This window comes from Podarcis muralis, chromosome 12 (genome assembly GCF_964188315.1).
Source record: "Podarcis muralis chromosome 12, rPodMur119.hap1.1, whole genome shotgun sequence".
In the NCBI taxonomy this organism is placed as follows: Eukaryota; Metazoa; Chordata; class Lepidosauria; order Squamata; family Lacertidae; genus Podarcis; species Podarcis muralis.
Window position 1 is genome coordinate 42,426,228 of NC_135666.1, and position 21,619 is coordinate 42,447,846.

General features: G+C 43.3%; 2 protein-coding genes across 15 annotated transcripts in view; one reads left to right on the forward strand and one right to left on the reverse strand.

Moving 5' to 3' along the window:
- Positions 1–13,046, forward strand: part of RARB (retinoic acid receptor beta) — a 342,084-nt gene extending 329,038 nt beyond the window's left edge. For all 9 annotated transcript variants that reach the window (XM_077916295.1, XM_077916294.1, XM_077916297.1 and 6 more), the window contains 3 exons: positions 4,941–5,145; positions 8,514–8,672; positions 11,560–13,046. In XM_077916295.1, the coding sequence (XP_077772421.1) occupies positions 4,941–5,145; positions 8,514–8,672; positions 11,560–11,756 (561 nt within the window). In that variant the 3' untranslated portion in view covers positions 11,757–13,046. The remainder of the gene's footprint in view (positions 1–4,940; positions 5,146–8,513; positions 8,673–11,559) is intronic.
- A 54-nt stretch (positions 13,047–13,100) lies between these two features.
- TOP2B (DNA topoisomerase II beta) overlaps positions 13,101–21,619 on the reverse strand; it is a 43,067-nt gene continuing 34,548 nt past the window's right edge. For 2 of the 6 annotated variants that reach the window (XM_077916289.1, XM_028750660.2), the window contains exons 31-36: positions 21,092–21,305; positions 19,990–20,069; positions 19,052–19,162; positions 16,754–16,876; positions 14,883–14,983; positions 13,101–13,595 (exon numbers count right to left, since the gene is read on the reverse strand). In XM_077916289.1, the coding sequence (XP_077772415.1) occupies positions 13,434–13,595; positions 14,883–14,983; positions 16,754–16,876; positions 19,052–19,162; positions 19,990–20,069; positions 21,092–21,305 (791 nt within the window). In that variant the 3' untranslated portion in view covers positions 13,101–13,433. Of the gene's footprint in view, positions 13,596–14,882; positions 14,984–16,753; positions 16,880–19,051; positions 19,163–19,989; positions 20,070–21,091; positions 21,306–21,619 lie in introns of all 6 variants that reach the window. The other 4 variants (XM_028750659.2, XM_077916288.1, XM_028750662.2 and 1 more) reach the window with 3 other exon arrangements.

Genomic DNA, 21,619 nt, shown 5'->3' on the forward strand with positions numbered 1-21,619 from the left:
AGAATATTAGCTGCTCTGACCATTTTTCTTCTCGTTGCTTTGTCACAAGCTGTTGCAAACAGTCCTTCCTGTAGGACACTGATGTATATGGGTGAAGAGAGCACAGTGGAAAAGGAGAGGGAAAGTATCGTAGGAGCTGGCCTTGCAGTTCCCAAGAGCTCCGTCTCAGAGTCCCTTCTTCTTCCCGGCGTCCATTCATACTGGCCTGCTGCCGTCGCCTCCTTCTTGTGTGTGGTCTCACCACAAGACAGAGCCATTTATTACGAACTGCATGCCTGCCTTGGTGAGCGCTGTTATGATAAGGCATAGTTAACTTCTTCTTTACCCCCCAGGAAAGTGTACTGATAATTTATAAAATATGACACAGTTCTCGGGCGTATTCCTTTGCAGTGATATGAGAAGGGGGCTGAACGGAGGTTGAGAGTGCAAATGGTTTTTAAAAAATGGTTAATATATTGTTGTTGCTGTTGTTTTGTTTTAAAGTTGAGCGAGAGTTTACATAGCTTAACTCCCTCTCCAGCCCTTCGCTCTTAAGATGCCTGCCATCTATTTTCAGCCTGTCAGTTCCAGGAATGCTTGTCAGCTGCCAGACACAATCACTTGTAATTTTGGTTGCTTAAGAACACCCTCCTTATCCTTGTAAATATTTGCTTAGCATGGTGGATTGGGCCCTGGCAGCCAGTTGTGGTGCAGTTGGGTCATTATAAATTCCAGACTTGCAAAGATCGAGTTTTTCCTTCCTTTCATTTAGTTCTGGGTTGTAGTAGTAGTAGTAGTAGTAGTAGTAGTAGTAGTAGTAATGTACCCCATCCATCTGGCTGGGTTTCCCCAACCACTCTGGGCAGCTTCCAACACATGTAAAAAGGTAATAAAACATCAAACATTAAAACTTTCCCAATACAGGGCTTCCTTCGGATGTCTTCTAAAACTCAGATAGTCGTTTATTTCCTTGGCATCTGATGGGAGGGAGTTCCACAGGGAGGGTGCCACTGCCGAGAAGGCCCTCTGCCTGGTTCTCTGCAACCTCACTTCTTGCAGTGAGGGAACCACCAGAAGGCCCTCGGCGCTGGACCTCAGTGTCCCGGCTGAATGATGGGGGTGGAGATATACAGGGCCAAAGCTGGTTAGGACTTTAAAGGTCAGCACCAACACTTTGAATTGTGCTCTGAAATATAAAGGTAAAGGTAAAGGTACCCCTGCCCGTACGGGCCAGTCTTGACAGACTCTAGGGTTGTGCGCCCATCTCACTCAAGAGGCCGGGGGCCAGTGCTGTCCGGAGACACTTCCGGGTCACGTGGCCAGCGTGACATCGCTGCTCTGGCAAGCCGTTTACCTTCCCGCTAGTAAGCGGTCCCTATTTATCTACTTGCACCCGGGGGTGCTTTCGAACTGCTAGGTTGGCAGGCGCTGGGACTGAGCAGCGGGAGCGCACCCCGCCGCGGGGATTCGAACCGCCGACCTTTCGATCGGCAAGCCCTAGGCGCTGAGGCTTTTACCCACAGCGCCACCCGTGTCCCTATCTGAAATATACTGGGAACCAATGTAGATCTTTTAGGACTGGTGTTATGTGGTCTCATCGGCCACTCCCAGTCAGCAGCGGGAGATAAGCAGAGCATGCACCACTCAGGTAGGTAGGTAGGTAGGTAGGTAAGGTCTCAGCTGGCGTACCAGATGGAGCTGGTAGGCAGCCGTCCTGGACACAGGTCGTGGTCTCAAATCTGCATTTCTGTCTGAGTGTATGTACAACTCTTGATTCAGAATTTTGTGGGCACTTTAGAACTTTTGCATCTGCAAGTGAGCAGTGGATTGGGCAAATACATTGAAAGGCCAGTAATGAGCACATCACTGGATTTGTGTATTTCCCAACATTTCTATCCTGCCTTTCTCCTGTCATGGAACCCAAGGCAGCATACATGTGTTTCCCATGTGGTCTCTCATCCAGCCCATGACCAGACCCATATCTGCTTAGCCCCAGCATGGCGGAGACCTCATGTTCAGGCAGACCATATCCTGGGATCATATGTGCTTTTCTTCAGCTGTTGCCAGCTGTTTTGTTAATTGTGAGATGTTAACATTAATCTCATGTTATGAGAACTTTTAGTATAGAAACTAGATTGAAGCTGCATTTGTATAAACCACATTGTGGCGTTTGCCCTCCTAGGTGTGTGACATCATACTGGGTTCATAAGGAACGGGTTAACTAAGTGTAAAATGACTAACCAATAGGAACCCAAGGGGAGGAGTTAGAGTTGTTAAGAAGTCAGTCTGGAGTTAGAGAAGAGAGAGAGAGGATAAGTCTGTGGGTTGAGTTAGTCTGATGTGAGAGAGGGAGAGAATCTGTTAAGAGGAGTCAGTCAAACAGTTGAGATAATCAGTCAGAAGGTATTAGGAAGGTTTAGGCCGGTAAAGAAACTAAAGTTAAGAAACTGACAATAATTTTATCTGAGAAACCATAAACTTGTTAACGCTTATAAACTAAACTTGTTTATTTGGTTCAATTTTAATAACTGTCTGGACTCAGTGTGTACCCGAGAGTAACGGGTTGGTGGCACCGGGGAAGTGAGCACAGTGGTGGAACAGGGATCAATAGACCGTCAATGTCCGGGGACCCTGTGTGATCGCCACACACATTTCCTTTGCTTGCTGTGGCACCTTGAAAGGAAACACAGCTGCTTTTACCCCAAATCAGCCCTGATGGAGAACCGTTTGCAGAGCAGAGAATGTAGTTGCAACCTCGGCCTGCTAATCATCATGTTGAGCTTGTGTCTGTGTGTGTTTTAATGTGAGAAACAGAGAGTGGGAAGTTTCCAAACTGTATCTCGCCCTCATCAGCGAGTATTATGGGGTGTGTTTCTCTGGCGTTGTGTTTCCCATGCTCCTGCCATTCATAAATAATTTCTCATGAAACCCTCCTGTTTACCCTGCTCGATAAAACCAGATTATGGTCAACGGCTACAGAGACCGTGAAATAAGAGAAAGGGCCTCGCATCGGAATATGCCGCCGCATTTGTCACTGGCAGTATTATATGTAACCCAAAGAGACCACATTCTTCTCCCCAAGTAGCACTGAGAGGCAGCTCAGGTTCCCTGAATGTCAGCCGCTCTCGGCGACTGTGGGAAGGGTCCCTTTCACTCACACTGCCCATTGTTTTTCCTCCTCTCTGAAGAAAACCTGCTCAGATGTGCTGTTTTATTTCTTGGCGAGACTCTTGAGGGGGAAAGGAAGATCCTACAACCCTGGTTCTTTCCTTTGGCCATATCTCTGGAAAACCGGCGTAGGGCTGAACCGAGAATACTGCCAAAGGAGCCACAGCACAGGGTTCATACCCTACCAGTATATCTTATTGTGGCCAGGGTAGCAGGGTGGAAGAGGAAGTTGTCATAGTTAGATTTTGTACATTAAAGAAAATAGACTAGAGAATTGGAAGAGCTCTTCTGGCTTCGAAGGCCTGTCTAGTCTGCCATTCTGTTCTGTACTCAGAGACATGGAGAGAGGATGTAGTCATCAAAGCTAGTAACCACTGAAAGTCTTATGAAGCCCATGGATTTGTCTAATCCTCTTTTAAAGTAATCCATGTCGATAGCCATCCCTCTATCCTGTAGTAGCAAATTCCATTGTTTTTCAGAGCGCAAAGACGTTATTTCATGTGGATAAGGCAGGGCATCCATTTATAAATAAACATAATAAATACAAATTAGAGAGAGAGAGAGAGAGAGAGAGAGAGAGAGAGAGAGCGCGCAGAGTTGGCCTCCTCCCACCAAACTCTGAATTCGTCTGTCAAAAGTCTGGGATGTGCCACTTTATTTCTCAAATCTGTTGGCATAGCATGAGCCACTGTTTCTCCTGTTCTCCTGGGGAGAGAGAGAGAAGAGTGAGGGGATAGATCCAGTTGGCTTCTTCCTGCATGCGAAGCTGGAAGAACCCATCATGCGACTTCTGCGTATGTTATATGCTTTGTGGATACCTTTGCAAATCATGTGATAAGAGTGGTGTGGACATTTGAGGTGGGTTCTTGGGAAAGGAAACCACTGTTGCTTGAATAGCTTGGCAGCCCATGCTTGCCCCAGTCCTAGGAGCTGCTGTTACCATCTTCCTCTCGCCCACGGCTAAGAAGCTTTCCTTGGGCATGAGAAATGGAGGTGGTGGTGTTAGTATTCCTCAGTTACTTTTCTTGATAGAGACTTAAGACTGCAAATGCTTATCCTTCCCACTGGCAATTCTCAGACCTTTATGTTCTTCTTCTTTCTAAAAGTTGCTGTTAATAAGGATCTATGGGTCAAAGGGGATCTGAGAAAACAGCAGAAACCAAACCCATGTGCAGGGTGAATGCAGGACACAATCTAGCCAAGATTAAGCTCTCCTAAGTCCCCATTGGGACCTTCCCAGTGGGAGAGACTGTGGCTGCAGATTCTGTGCAAGCTTCGCTTTCTGAGCAGCTCCTGTTGAACTCACTGAGTCTCACCTAAGCATGTGTAGGATTGGCTGCACACACTGCACTTAAGCATCAGACTAAAATCAGGGATGTAGGAAGCACTGAACTTCAGCTAGATTTGGTTGGCATCCGTCTGTCTCAGGAGACAACCAAGGAATGTGCCTTTGGGGTTGAAGTCAAACTGTTGGGAGTTACAATGCCTGCTGTATCTGTAGAGACTGATACGGGAGAGACATGTTTTGTTGCAGCTGGGGAAGACGAAGGCATCTAGTGGTGCTGATGGAGGTGTACCATGGCTTTCCTTCTTCCTATGCTCCTCTCAGTGGTTGTTCCTTCTCTGGTCCTGTAATTGTAGAGTTCTCAAGAAGGCCATAACCTGATGTGGTCCTTTCCCAATGACTGGGGCATTCATCTGCCTTTGAAGAACACATCCAGACACCTGGACTCTATAAATTCCATAATTGCAATGTCCATAAACAAAATGACTTTTCTCTCCCCGACCCCCAGATCCTTAGAATTTGCACAAGATACACGCCCGAACAAGACACGATGACGTTTTCCGACGGCCTTACACTGAACCGAACTCAGATGCATAACGCTGGATTTGGTCCCTTGACGGATCTTGTGTTCACATTTGCCAATCAGCTCCTGCCCTTGGAAATGGACGACACGGAAACTGGCCTGCTCAGTGCCATCTGCTTAATCTGTGGCGGTATGTCTTGCTTTGTCATTTGATATGCTGGAATGAGCACAGGACAGAGAAGAAGTTGGGTTCGACAAGTGCTAGTATCTTCAGGGTTTACTAGAATTCATGGAAATGAAAAGTTGTTTCCAAGGAGACGCTTCTACTGAACTTGCCTAGGTCAGTGTTCTTCAACCTTGGGCCCCAGATGTCGCTACACTACAACTTCCATCATCCCTGACCATTGGCTAACCTGGCTTGGATGATGGGTGTTGTAGTCCAGTATCTGGGGACCCAAGGTTGAGGAACACGGCTTTTTGAGGGGAAATAGTGGTGTGGGGAGGGGGGAATGACACTATATGGTGTCATGGTGTATCACCAGGACAAATGAGAATGCAGACCATATGACAAAATGGGAGCCGACATAGTCAGAAATTGCCCTGTTGTCTCAGCTGCAGTCATGACAAAACAGGCTGCAGAAAAAGGGATGAAATCGCCCCTTCCCTATGAACTCCATGTGGATCTTTATTCCTCATATCACTGGTTATCTGTAATGATTAAAGTTTTGAAGAAATATTCTAACATGGAACTAGTTGGAAGTCATTCCCCCCCCTTTTTCCTCTTCTTTTTTGGTATTATTTTTCGTTCTTTCCCCTTTTTTAGGAGAATATAATGCATTATATTTTTGATTGCAGTTTATGTTATGTTTACATCCTTGTAATTTTGTTTTTGTATTTTATTCCGTTTTTGTATTATTTGTTCATTTTATTTTATGCTTGTTGTATGATGTATAAATAAATATTATTATTATTTTTTAAATAGCCCCTTCCCTGGATTTGGGGCTGCTGAGAAGGCAGACGTTTGAACTTTTCTTTCAGTCTTCCATTTCTGGATTACACCTCTGCCAAGGGATTTTGAAGCTATTCCTAATGTATAGATATCACGTGCAAATATCTATGCAGCAGTGTCTCAGCATCAAATCCTATGTACATTACAGATAAACCATTGTAGGGTTGAGTGAACCACAATTTTTTTCACAAATCCTGTATTTTTTAATCGCTCGAGACTCTTACAGATGTTTCATCTAAACAGGACAGTCCAAATTCACCTCACAGGTTCCTTTAGGCAAAATCTGGAGGCAAATGTATTAAACAGGAAGCACTAGTGACATGCCTCAGATTTATTTATTTTTAACTCAATGGCTCTTAGTTAACTCAGTGTTGTGCTGACACCTACTGGCACACAGGGGTAATAGCATTGCACTCCGATTGAGAGGTGAAATGGCCAGAAAGTATCCCGTAGAAAACTAAAACTTTTTGAGTTGGATTTCATTTTACAAATTCAAAATGAGTATAGTTATACCTTATTATTGGTCTCTTAAGTAAACACAAATATATAGTTAGTTATGGCAGTGCAATTGTCTTTGCTTAGAGCCTTAGAGAGGAACAGGAACTGTTTTTCCAGACTTGTTAAATACCGTAATTTTCGCTCCATAACACGCACTTTTTTGCTCCTAGAAAGTAAGGGAAAATGCCTGTGTGTGTTATGGGGTGAATGCACTGGACCGGAGCCATGGCTGCCGTCAGTTAAGCAAAGCGGGAGCCGCTTGCAGGGCTTCTGTCTCGCTTTGCAAGGCTCTAGCTTTGCCTGCTTTACAGCCAGGAGGAGGGGCTCTCTGAAAGTAAGCAAAGCGAGAGCCGCTTACACGCTCTACGAGGCTCTCGCTTTACTTGCTTTAAAGCGACCTACGGAGGAGCCGGGGAGGAGGGAGGGAAGGAGAGGCATGGCAGCAAAGTGGACAGCAGCTGCTTACACGGGAGGAGGGACAGACGGGAGCCATAGCAAGCCGGAAGGAGGCAGGCAATTCAAAGCCAGCAGGCGCTTTTAACAGCTGCTGCAGCCTCAGCTAGCAAAGGTCTGCGCTCTCTCTAAATGGAGCAATGAGGCTGCGCGCCGGGGACAGGAGGGCATGGGATGAGGGGGAGGGGGAAATGACGCGTCCCCAGCGTCTCAGCTGATCCGCTGGCTCCTTGAGTGCGCCGGGACAGGAGGGCACGGGATGAGGGAGAGGGGGAAATGCATGTCTCCCAGCGTCTCCCCTGATCTGCTGGCTGCTTGAGCGCGCTGGGGACAGGAGGGCACGGGATGAGGGAGAGGGGGAAATGCATGTCTCCCAGCGTCTCCCCTGATCCGCTGGCTGCTTGAGCGCGCTGGGGACAGGAGGGCACGGGATGAGGGAGAGGGGAAAATGCATGTCTCCCAGCGTCTCCCCTGATCCGCTGGCTGCTTGAGCACGCTGGGGACAGGAGGGCACGGGATGAGGGAGAGGGGAAAATGCATGTCTCCCAGCGTCTCCCCTGATCCGCTGGCTGCTTGAGCGCGCTGGGGACAGGAGGGCACGGGATGAGGGAGAGGGGAAAATGCATGTCTCCCAGCATCTCCCCTGATCCGCTGGCTGCTTGAGCGCGCTGGGGACAGGAGGGCACGGGATGAGGGAGAGGGGAAAATGCATGTCTCCCAGCGTCTCCCCTGATCCGCTGGCTGCTTGAGCGCGCTGGGGACAGGAGGGCATAGGATGAGGGAGAGGGGGAAATTACGCAGGATAGACAGGATAGGTTTGAGCACATGAGCAGGACTTGGATTGCAGGGGATTCGCCATTAGCTGTGTAAAGCAGCAAAGAGGGAGAGAAGGAGCAAAACGGGAGAGAAGGAGCTGCTTACACTGCTGTAAGCGGCTGCTGTCTGGTTGGCTCCTTTAAAGCAACAGTGCTCTTTCCCTCCCTCCCCGCTCAGCTCACGGAAAAGCTCCTTCTCCACACACCCCACACATGTTCCTTCTCCCCTTAAACCCCTCTCCTGCATTATTAGAAGCACCCTTCTCCACACACCCCACACGTGTTCCTTCTCCCCTTAAACCCATCGCCTGCATTATTAGCAGCATCCTTCTCCACACACCCCATGCGTGTTCCTTGTCCCTTGAGTGCTTTTCCTTCCCTCCCCACTTAAAACGTGGTTACAAAGTATGGATCCACATGGATCCTCAGGATTTTTGAATTGGGCCACCCCAAACTCACCGTCAGATCACATGTCTGTGGCCACAGCATGAAGCACAAAAATCATACATCCACTGTTTCGTTTAGAATTTTTTTTTTCTTGTTTTCCTCCTCTAAAAACTACATGCGTGTTATCGTCTGGTGCGTGTAATAGAGCGAAAAATACGGTAGATTGCCAGTTTGCTCAGGAAAAGTCCAGAAGTGTCATCATGCTAGCTTGGAACTGGGCCATGGAAAGCAAAGAATTTGCAACAGGCAGAATTTGGTCATGTTAATTTGAATGCCGACACTAAAGTTTTGCTGGTCGCTGTTTTTCACCACTTGTAATATTTGTGTTTTCTCCAGACCGCCAGGACCTCGAAGAACCAGCTAAGATAGATGAACTACAGGAGCCATTGTTGGAGGCTCTCAAAATATACATCAGAAAAAGAAGACCCAACAAGCCTCATATGTTTCCAAAGATCTTAATGAAAATCACAGATCTACGCAGTATCAGTGCAAAAGGTAAGCTAGATTCCTATGGAATAATGACTCTTGCTTGGTAGGGAAACATTTATGCTCTGATCCCCAAATGGAATTTATCTAGAGTCCTGTGCCCAGCTATTGAGTCATGTGACCAAACCATGGACGAACTTGATTTGCCATGCCGTTCGAGCAGTGATGGGCTTGACCCATGGCTGCTTTCAGTGCAGAGGGGCGTACGCAAACCCCAGCACTATGCACATGCATACCTATCCCCAAGAACAGCCCCTCTAAATGTAGAAGCACCTTCTTGAAGAAAACCTTCCAAGTGATTCTAGCGCACCATTATTTCTGATTATTTTTTTCACTGCAGTCATGCCCTGATTTGCCAAAGTGCAGCTAAATAAACTCACAGTTCAGCACATATTTATGTGGACCAGAAGCGGTGCATGACTGATTGACACATTTTCCTGGCAACAAAGCTCTGATGCGTGGGATCAAGGAAGCAGACCTACAAAGTTTCTAAAATCTATTCATTCAGAGTTGTCCTTTGACTTTTGTGGCTTCCATGCCGTTGAACTGTATATACTCATGCAATCATCCTATTTGATAGAGGCTACAATGGTTTATTATACCGAATTATTACAGAGAGCTTTATGCTAGCAGTATATATATATTTAGCACTGTATTAAGCTAAGAAAGTTTTCCATGAATTTCTAACAGTCATTTTATATTATTATACTTTATTGCAGGGGAATGAATTCCTAACACCTGGCAGCTGCCTGTGTGTGTTTGTTTTCCAGGCAAACCCTGCCTGTTCCTCTCTGGTTTTACAAGAAATGGGCCCCCTTTGATATGAAAGCTGCCTTGAGTGCCTAAATGTCAGAGAAATAAATGCAACATAGTTTATTCACCAAAGAGATCATGGCTGTTTAATGTGTCCGCAGTGTTACGGCCTCCTTTCTTTGGAGTTTTCCTCCTTCCGCAGCAGTTCCTTGAAGATGCCTTAAGTGTATAAACTCGGATAACCTTGTATATAAGGACAGTCTCTAGACAGCATGGTTACATCCAAATTCATTATGTCCATGATGAAACATCCCTTCTGCTAAATTGCAGTATTCACCATTTCCCAAAAATCCGTATATGTTAATCACCAATAATAATTATTTTGCCATTACGACTTAACCAATTTTCCCGTTTTGCTTAGCCTCAGGTGAGCAGCCCTCCCATTTATCAATGCATTATAGCCACAACCCAACAGTGTTTGTCAATTAGTATAGACAACTCTAACTTTTCATAAGGTTGTGGTTAGAAATTATTTGCTCTGAACTTGGTGTCCTCACATGCTTATCAAATTGAAAATGGTAACGTGTTTAAAGGTCTTAGCTTACTTGTAAATGTTTCCAGTTATGTTTCAGCTTTGGAACCTGCTGAGACATATGTGAAAACATAACCCACCAATTGCAGAGAGAGGCTGTTTTCACTCTCTCTATGACACTATAATTCCACTTTCAAGTTAGGCAGAATTGATTAAAAGCAGCCTACTGATTCATTAGTTTTGTTAGTAAACCAATTTATAAGAGGAAGTTGGGGATGGTTATTTTATTTCTGGCAGATAATTGATCTTTCAGCCTCCTCCAGTACTCTCCACTACTGTTTGTCCTGAAGCATTGAAGATACAGAAATCGGAGATAAATCGAATGAGTTTTGACTTTCCTTCCTGCCATTCTATAGCTGTTGCTCACATCTTCCATGCAGAGAAGTGCATGGAGAAAAATAGGAGCAATTGCTTTGAAATGTCTAGGGATGGGAAGGCCTGGAAAAAAGGGTGGGGGGACAGGTTTTTTGCAGGGGTTTTCCGTAAAAATTGAAAAAAAGTTTGATATCATTTGAATATTCCACACACACTCCTCCCCCCCCCCCCATTTTTCGGGGGGGGGGGGAATGGCTTTGGGGGGAAACAGGGAGTGAGGGACTGGTTTTTTCCTAGGCCTTCACATCTCTATTTGCACCTATGGCTTTTAACACATTTAGGGTGGAATACTAGGACTACTTACTGTATGATTACCACTTGAAGCAGCCCTGTGTTCCTTTGTAACCTGTCCATGCAGTCAGCCAAGTATTATTGTGCTTCTGAATCTTTGGTTAAACGTTTAAGTCTTAACCTAGACTCTTTGTTGCTGCTGCAGTGGACTAACAAATTTATTTTGGCTCGACACTGTCATGGACTCATACCTGATTCATCAGACGCACAAAATGAAATCTTAGCTGGCAGATATTTAAAGGTGAAAATTCTAAGGGGGTAGTTGAATGGAAATAAAATGCAAAAATTAGGCAATAGTGACAAGAGCTTAAGTATTTTAAACGTGCACCCCTTTATAGTAGCAGATTGGTTATAATTGCTGATGTATTAATATATTTAATGGGGGAGGGAACCATTCACAAGAATCAGTCATAGATAGCACTGCTATAATAACCTGGCACTGGTAAGCTGAATAACTCATGTAGCATGATAAAAAATATTTGGGCACCCAAGAAGCAGAGGCCTACAGTAGCCTGCTGCGCTATGGGGCTGGTGATTACAAAATTGGGGTTCCCCTGACATGTAAGAGTTTTTTGTTTTTAAAGTGACCCCTGAAGTAAGTGACCTGTGACTCCACTCTTAGTATAGTCTATTATGGCATGAAAAGGATGTGTTCTTCAGCAGCTTTGAACATGAAGCAGGTGCTTCTACCTGGGCAAACGTTGCTTCTGAGCACTTTCTTGTGCATACACAGAACTGGCTCTTGGTGCTCTCAAGCCTCTCTTCCGCCTTAAAGAGAGGCTAATCCTAGTCTCTGGGTTTCCTGTCCCCTGAAAGCTGTGCATTTTACTTTAAAGAAACCTGACTTGATAAATTTAAATCTTGTTTTTCGTCTTTTTTTAAAAGGTGCTGAGCGTGTTATTACATTGAAAATGGAAATCCCTGGCTCTATGCCGCCTCTCATCCAAGAAATGTTGGAAAACTCAGAAGGACACGAACCACTGACCCCAAGCTCAACCGGGACCACAGCAGAGCACAGTCCTAGCATCTCCCCAAGTTCCGTGGACAACAGCAGTGTGAGTCAATCCCCACTGGTGCAATAAGACGTTCTCCAGCGACATTCCTAACATTTTATAGACAGGGATGAGACGCAAGAATAGTCTTTGCTGCTGCTCATTTTCTGGACTTATATATAAACACACTAAAACCCAACAAGGACCAAGAACTTTTCATGTGTACCCGTATTATATGTACACACACACACACACACACACACACACACACACACACACACATACCCAAACAGATGCCTTGCAGCTTAACTTGAAACCATAAACTTTTGAAATGCTAAATGAACTAGTTCATGAAATAATAAACTAGTTAAGCTTCAATTGTTTCTGCTGGAAATCCAAGATTGTACGGTGACAAGACAGATCTCAAACAAGAGGTTAAAATTATGGTTTTTACCCATTTCTGATGACTTTGTACATAAACAAAATATATGGGCCTGTACTTTCTCGACTGGATGTTTGGTGCTTTCCTTTTCTCTTGCGTACATGAAATGACCCAGACATCATGCTTACGAAATGGACCGCTTACATGTCCAGGTGAAAAAAAGTTCTAAGAGAGACATTCTAATTTAGTTAGGATGGAAACTTGTCTTTGCTCTTTTTTTAAAATGGCCTCAGTTTGTATTTCTTTCTTTCCCAGTAAAAGGAGACAAAGAAATTTGCTGCACTACCAGAAGGAACTTCTGTATACATGTAACTGCCAGACCAGTTATTTGGATGTAATTTGTTTTACTGTTAATGTCACTTTAAAATTTACAAGGGGGTTTGTTACTTGGCTGACTTCTCTGCATTTAAAAATAAATACTAAATTTTTAACTTCAGTTATAGCCTTCAAGGCAGAAACACTTTCCAGTGTTAATGTTTTTTTTGTTTTGTTTTCTTGTTCACAAGCTGTTAGGGGGAAATTTGTGGGCTAATAATGACCAGGCATACTCACTACCTCTGAATTGGTGACACTAGTGAAAACAAATATGGAGAAACTGTCCCCCCCCCCCCCACCAGCCCCACAGTCCTCCTCTGGTAACAAGGGGCTGTCACTAGAATACCCAAAAGCAGAGATGAGAATCTGCCTCTTTGACTTTGTTAATCACCATAAAACAGAGTGGAAAATGTGGTAGCGTGGTTACAATTTTTAAGTGTCAGTTTCTTAGGTTTCATTTTAAAGCACTAGTGAATTTTTTTTATATATTCTAGCAAGTCTGTGATGTACTTTCACTGGCTCTGTTTGTACATTGAGATTGTTTAACAATGCTTTCTATGTTCATATACTGTTTACCTTTTTCCATGGAATCTCCTGGCAAAGAATAAAATATATTTATTTTATACCTGTGGTCAAAAGCAGTGTCTTTTTAGTCCAAACTCTCAAACGCAAGGAAATGGTTTTTATAATTTTTTTTTTTAATGTTTAAACTTCATTTCAAAAAGCAGGTTTGCAGTTTGCAACCATGACAGTTAAAATGTGTGCTTTTGCACAGCTCCCTAGAGCATTTCTACAAGCCGGTCAGACAAATACATGACATTTCAATGAGTAAAAAAGAGCATAAAACTGTCGGTGTAAGAACAAAATGTTAAAATGCCTACGCACAATAAGAAAAAACCATCAATTACATCATCACATAAAATAAGTCAAATGTACAAAAAGTCTGCGACAAAAAGGGACAAAAGGACAACATAAGATATTTGTTGGAAGTTTGTGTGCTCTTTGGGCACTTAATTAAACATCGCAAAATCATCATCTTCATCAGACTCTGCAAAATATTTCACTTCTTTTCTCGCCCGTCCAGTCCGCGGCCTGGAGGCTGCTTCAGAGGCAAACTCTGAGGGGAAGATGTCTACATCTGAGTCCTGATCAAAGGAGGCTTTCTTCGGTTTCTGTTTGATAAGGATTTTTTTTTATTTTTTTACAGTTAGTGAAGACCACACGTGAAGTGTTCTTTTAACATTGATTTGATACTTTAACTGTTATCTAAAATCCCTGCTTAAGCAACCAAAATCTTCAACATACATGTGCTTGTAATCTAGGAGTACTCCTGGTTTCTCAAAGCGGTTTCTGTGACTTAGCTCAGTTTGCCAGCTACAGCAATTCCTGCACTGCAATAGTCTGGCCTAGTTGTCTATGCTCCTGCCTGGACTACTGTAATGGACTCTACATAGACATTATCTCGAAAACCGCATGTTGCAGCTACTGCAGAATAATAATAATAATTTATTACATATCCCGCCCATCTGGCTGGGTTTCCCCAACAAGAGATTAAAAATATATTAAAACATCAGTCATTAAAAACTTCCCTAAACAGGGCTGCCTTCAGATGTCTTCTAAAAGTCAGATAGTTGTTTATTTCCTTGACATCTGATGGGAGGGCCTTCCATTGGGCAGGTGCCACTACCGAGAAGGCCCTCTGCCTGGCTCCCTGTAACCTCACTTCTTGCAGTGAGGGAACCGCCAGAAGGCACTCAGAGCTGGACCTCAGTGTCTGGGCTGAACGGTGGGGGTGAAGACGCTCCTTCAAGTATACTGGGCCAGGCCGTTTAGGGCTTTAAAGGTCAGCACCAACACTTTGAATTGTGCTTCGAAATCTACTGGGAGCCAATGTAGGTATTTCAAGAATATGTCCACTGGGCTGGTAAATGGAGCAGCTTGATGAGACACATGTGTCTCCACTGTCTGTGAGCTACCAGGCCCAATTCAAGGTGTTAGTACTAGCATATGAAGTCATAAACAGCTTGGGACACAAGCACCTAAGAGCACATCCCATATCTCCAGCTCTACAACCGGCAAGGGAGACCCTGTTGAGGGTGACAATGTCGGGACTGATCCATGAAAGGGTGTTCTCAGTGATAGTTCCCCATTTGTGGAATTGCCCTCCCTGCATCCGTCTTTCTCTTTAGTAATGTTTAGGAAGAACTTTAAACATTCCTGTTGACTCAGGAATTTGATGGCTGAAAGATACTGTCCCTGGAAACCTTAAGGTTATTAGCTGTTAGGGTTTGTAATTGTTTTTAAATGTTTTGTATTCATGTGTTGGTGTTTGCCGGCAGAAATTTTAAATTATTATTATTAACCTTCAAACTGACTATTGTATTCCCCAGGAAGAGAATGTTTATGTTGTTGGAATAGAAATAATACAAGTCAGAGTAACTTGTAGGTGCTGAATTTACCTTGCTTGGCGTAGACTTGGGTGTTTTCTTCCCTGGGTTATATTCACCTTCATTTTCAGAACCAGATGCTTTCCTTTTCTTTGCTCCTCTGCCTTTTCCTACTAAAACATTAAAGAAAATATATATGCATAAGTTATTTATATGTTTCAGAATAGCAAACTGGATTATCTCAAAGTTATTTGACAGTTTTAGTAGAATAGATTGAATCAAACAAAAAATTTTGACCTATGATTCTCTACAGGAATTTGTTTATGTGTATTAATAAAACACAGTAGAACTGAAATTTCTCTACAATAATAAAGGTATTAAAAAAAACCTTCCCAATATATGCCCCATACCCGAGCATCAAAAGAAATGCAGCACATTCTTTTGCCTCTTCCAGAAACGTCAGACCCAAATTTCCACAACCCAGACCTTTGTACTAGTGCAAAATGAAAGCTAATGCTACCAATTTAGCAGCTCAGTATCTTCTATCATCATCAAACAAGACATTAATTATGGAACTCAAATTCTATTTCATTTCACAGGAGTCTCATTTTTGGGACTAAAGAACTGCGGAAGAAGTAATCCTTTGATTGCTAAGACAACCAATAGTTACATGAAACTTCCCTTTCTTTTTGCTGACTGATTAAAATTACAATTACTATTGTAAGAGCCAGGACATGCTGCCTTTTCATCAAAAAACACTTGCCATTGTTAAATGTTCATTCACCATTTGTGGACTGATTTAATTATTACAATTCACCCCTTAGCACAAGAGTTGGGAACCTTTCAGGTGCCAGATGTTGGTGAACTACAACACCCATCATCCCTAGCCGCTATCCATGTTTGCTAGGGCTGATGGGAGTTGTAGTTCAGCAACATCTGGAAACAAAGGTTCCTCACTCTAGCTTTAGCATAACTTCATGGGCTTTCATGCTCAGTAAGGGCTACGGCCACAGCTGCATTCACAGAAAGAAAGGCATTGTGTCCACTATAAAGTTTATAGTAACAGCACAGTGTGCCTTGCAGTTCACAAACTCTTCCATTTTAAAAAATACTTTCTCTTTAAAGGGTATTTTTGTTCTCTCGGCGACAACAGTTGAACACAAGATTTAAGATCCGGGAGGTGGGTGGCGCTGTGGGTTAAACCACTGAGCCTCTTGGGCTTGCCGATTGGAAGGTCGGCGGTTCGAATCCCTGCGACGGGGTGAGCTCCCGTTGCTCGGTCCCTGCTCCTGCCAACCTAGCAGTTCAAAAGCACGTCAAAGTGCAAGTAAATAAATAGGTACTGCTCCTTCGGGAAAGTAAACAGCGTTTCCGTGCACTGCTCTGGTTTGCCAGAAGCAGCTTAGTCATGCTGGCCACATGACCCGGAAGCTGTATGCCAGCTCCCTCGGCCAATAAAGCAAGATGAGCGCCACAACCCCAGAGTTGGCCACGACTGGACCTAATGGTCAGGGGTCCCTTTACCTTTAAGGGTTTGTGATATTACATAACAGTTTGTGTGAATGTGACTCTCCAGCTAGGCTATCATAAGCCCTGAATCTGATTCCACACCCTGAGTATATTCCGTCCCATCCTCAAAGCAGCTTCGTGCATCCTCTCTTTTCACTGCCAGTGTGAAGAAGAAATGCAAGCCTCCACAAGGGCATGATACGTATGTGTGACCTGCATCCACAGCCAGATAATATACATCTTGCTAAAAGGTCAGTTTCCCTTTCACGTACTAACAGCCAAAACGGGAAAGAAGTGCACCAGCTCATTTGTACTCCACCCCTGCTTCATTCCAATTAAACGGTCTTCATTCCAAGATGAAGAAAAAAAGAATTGTTCTTCCCTACACTCACATTGCTACATCAAGTGAAAATAGGCAACGTCCAAACTGTTACCTTTGGGAGTTGCAGCCTTCTTTGGGATGCCGAATTCAGGTTCTGAATCAGAGTTTATTATTTCCATCTTCTTGGGCTTAGGAGGTCTTTTCGGTTTAGAGGGCACATCCGCCGGCAGTTTTGCTGCTAATTATATTAAGAAATACTACATTACCATGAGTACAACAGATTCTCCCTACAAGTATGCAGAGCCTCTACAAAGAAATGCTCTGTTTCTTCCCTATGCTTTCTTTTGCACTTTTAAAGGCTCAAGAATGACTTGTGATTTTCTGCATGTGTGGGTTCAGATACCCTTTGTGTTCATTGCAGTCCCAGCCACCCACAAACTTACTTGCATTGTTCAACAAGGAGGAAAGGATTAGAAATCTGACTTTGTTAAAGAAGATGGGATGCAGAATCATGTGGGTGGGAAAGAATTACACAGGACTATGTTATCTGGAATATTCCAAAAGTTAATAAAAATGCCCATCTTTCTATGGATCTGTCTTGCTGATTATTTGATATTCTTTCCTGATAACGTCAGTTCAGTCCCATAACTTCTGCAACTGTTCTTTCCAAATCTGAGCAACATATAACTCTGCCCCTATTAGCAATTGACTGTACATCAGTATTTTCTGCTTCTGATTTTAATATATACAGAAGAGTAATTGCAGTGCTTCTTGAAGTGTTATATTGTGTGTTAAAAACTAAATTCCAGATTTGATTTTTTTTTTACACAACTCATATGTAGATGAATTTTGGAAAACAGATGTAGGTATGCTTGATTTATTATAGGAAATATTAGTGAAATTCAGAAATGGGATGCAATACCCTTCTGGTAATATAGACTATCCTTTTAGTCATATACATTATAAGTGTTAATTTGAGTGCCTGGGGTTTTGTTGTGTATTTTGTTATGATTAGCATTACCCCTCTGTGATACTATGGATTTATCTTTTTAAAAAAAATATTAGGGCACTACGGAAGAATTGTGCTAATATTAACAACAACAACAAGAAAAGATGTAGACAAGTTTCTCCTTGATCTTCTTTCTCTTCCCCTTAGCACAGGCAAAGATTACGTAGAATAGGCAGTGGGCGTCTGACTCCCATATCTTGCTTCAGTCTTTCAGTTTCCCATAATCTTAGTTTAGACTGAAGTGGGAGAAGGTAACAGTGAAGCAGGGCTTTGCGGAGGCAATATATGTGACTCTCTCCACGTACAACTGCTGTACTTTCATAGAGTGAAGGTTCATAGTCCGTAAATCTAGATAGCAGACAGTTATCCTTTCATGCTGGAACTGCATTTCACTCCTTCTCCAGAAAGAAGGTAAGAAGAAAAACTTGCTATATCCAAAGAAGTGAAATCATGGATATCTCTACTAAGCAGTTTTAAATACCTTGGTGATTTATTTTTTTTCCAGACTGAAAGGTATGTGTTTTCTTAGCTGTCTACTAAAAAAACATATTAACAATAATACTATGAACATTAAAGGACTTGGCAGCCAGAAAATCCTATTCCATTGATAGGCAAACTAAGGCCCGGGGGCCGGATCTGGCCTTCTAAATTTGGCCCACGGACGGTCCGGTAATCAGCGTGTTTTTACATGAGTAGAATGCATCCTTTATTTCAAATGTATGTCTGGGTTATTTGTGGGGCATAGGAATTGGTTCATTTTTCCCCTTCAAAATATAGGTCTGAGGGACAGTGGACTGGCCCCTGCTGAAAAAGTTTGCTGACCCCTGTCTATTTAGTCTCTGCCACCTGCAGTCTGAAGGGTAGCAAAACAGGGGAAGACCCTCGGTTTGAGACAGTAGACAGCCATTACCAGTCAGGGTAGACAGTTTGAAGCTAAGTGGACCAAAGGTATCCCCCAAAAAAGAACCCCCCAATATATTTAGAGGTGGATTATGGAACTAAAAGGCTTTGGCACTGATGCTTAAAGAATACAGTGGTACCTCTGGATGCGAACGGGATCGTTCCGGAGCCCCATTCACATCCAGAAGCAAACGCAACCCGCGTCCGCGTGTGTCATGATTTGCCGCTTCCATGCATGTGCGTGCTGTCATTTTTACCATCTGCACATGTGCGAGCGGCGAAACCCGGAAGTAACACGGTCCGTTACTTCCGGGTCACCGCAGCGCACAACCCGAAAATACTTATCCCGAAGCTACTTCAACCCAAGGTATGACTGTAGTATTCAGGTCATGGCTTGACATGATATTAATTTGGTTCTAGTTAATGCTACTACTTCTTTTGCTGCAACACAATAGAGCATATTTTAAATGAGCAAGCTAACCAGCAAATCCAAATACTTGCCTTTTTTAGCAACTACCACTTTACTTGGAGATTTCTCTGTCTGTTTCTGAGTAAAAGAGGAGGAGAAGACTGGTGTTGAATCTTCGTCATCACTGTCAAACTTGGATGTATCTAAATAAAAGGTTTTAACATGTCATGTCATCACCCTTTTCACAGTAAGGCTAAATATAGGAATGCTTTCTACTTCCTCACATTAAAATTAAACTTTACCCCCCCCCACACACACATAAGATCTTAATGTTTGAAATATGCTACCTCCCATTCAAGCTTAACAGCATTCACTTAATTCTAAGATTACAGAGTTTGTGCCTTTGTATGGGTGACTCCTTCCTGACCCCCACAGTGGCAGATAATGGATGGGTACTTAATGGGGAGAAGTGGTTGGCTTGCTCAGCACTGGATTGCACACCAAGTTGCCCACCCCTTGAGAAACCAGTGCAAGTTATTTATTATTATTATTTATTGAATTTATATACCACCCAATATCCCAGAGGTTTCAGGGCGGTTCACAGAACAAGCTGAAGCATTGCGTACTTCATACACCACTGTCCTGGTCTTCTTATAATCTAGCAACCCTTTTATAGCTTGTCACATCTCAGAGATGGACCACAACAGGGCAGACCTACCATTTTCCGGGACATGGGTTCTGTGAGGGGGTTGGCATCTGGCATGAGCACAGTGGCAGAGCTTTTTCAGACAGCTTCTAAGCTTTTTGGGAACAAGACTAGCACATTGCATACTAAACATCTTTTGCTTCCTTCATGCTCGTACAATTCAAAGTTTTGAAATCTTGGCGGCTGACTGCCTGACTAGAAAATGATCGCTCCTTGAGGTATGCAATTTGAGGCAGATCTAAGGAATTCATATCTTCCAAGCACATTGCTATCTTCGTAGATATATCAGAAATACTATATTAACATATATACATATATACCTACCAATATTGGCTTTCCGGGAATAAGAAGGAAAGGTGAAGAGGTTGCCGAAGTCTTGATTGGTCTTCTCTGGGGAAATCTTCCTGTTGTAAAAATGAAAACTTAAGTATCTGTTGCACCATGCACTTGAAACCATTGGTTACTTTGACAAGGGCAGAAGCTCTGCACAATTTGCAAACACATAAGCCCAATGCAGGTCACCAATCATGGACCCTGATTCACCACTTCATAAAGAGTCCAACTTGACTTGCACCAATTCGTAAGCGCTGTCTGATTCAGCTTGGGGCCTGAAGTTACCCAACTCCTGCCCACCCCATTCAGTAAGGGGAAAACCAAACTAGATCCAAAGACTTGGGTGCTGTACACACCTGAATTGTATCTCTCTCTCTCCCTGCTCCCCCACCATTACAACCAAAGAAAGAATCCTTTTTTATTTTTGGCCAGAATTATATTAAATTTTCAGGCAAGGTTTCTCTCCTTCTGATGGCTTGAATCTTGCTAAAATTTCAGGATAGCTACAGTTGTTGCTTTTTCTCAAGAGCAATGGTCACAGTTCTGGGGTGTGAATCACTTAATCTCTCCTACCATTTGGGGGGCAGCTGGCCTGAAAATTGCAGCCATGAGAGAGGTGGCATTTGGGATTCATCAAAATCCAAGGCACACTTTTTTTAAGACATGCCTAAGTGGGGACAGGAGTTGTCAAGCACCTGACAAGCCACAGTAGTTGGCTGTTGGGTATTATTAGTGCAATACTGGGCTAGTCTACAGAAAACGCATATTAATAGGTACAGATGAGAATCCAAGTTTTTAAAGCAAAGTGGGCCGTCCACATGTTGTGGACTACAACTCCCATAATCTGTGATCACTGGCCGTGGTAAGTGGGATTGATGGAGGTTGTAGCCTAAAACATCTGAACAGCACCAAGGTGGCTTGTGCCTGGTCTAAGGATTTTTATCAAAGAGTGCCTCAATGGCATGTATCTTAACATTTCAAAGGGCAATAAGGCTAAGGTAAACACACCAGAGAGGACTGGCCACTTGTTCAAACAAGTAGATTTGTTCTCGCATATTTCTCAGACACACTTTCCTGAAGTTTCTGCACTTACTCTGGAGAAGGTTTCGATTTGACTGGGGAGAAGTCATATTCATCCTTTTCTAGACCATCCGAGGGCTCAAATTCATCTTCTCTGTCATTGATGATGGGAGATGTTTTTATTTTCAGTTCATCTAGATCATTATTATTGTTAGCATCTTCATCACCCTCACCCTCACCATCATCTTCCTCTTCTGAGAAATCAAAGGTGTACTTAGGCCTTTCAGCTGTGAAGACAGATAATGGAATCGATATTTATTTGTGAATTTCTACACTGCACATTCTAGGAAATGTCAACCCTAAAGAGTTTGACGCAAGATACCGTGCATACCTTATGAAAACGACAAACGTGGAGGGTATGGCAACTTAGAGAAAGATGAACAAGTAACTTTTCCCATAAGGGATAAAGACTAGCAGCCCATCCATGGGGAGACACTAATGATCTGTAAACAACAAAGAAATGAACTACACTGCAATCTCCTCTAAAGGAAAGCTACCAGAAAGCTCTCTGGTAAACGCACATACAAAACTAAGCAAACAT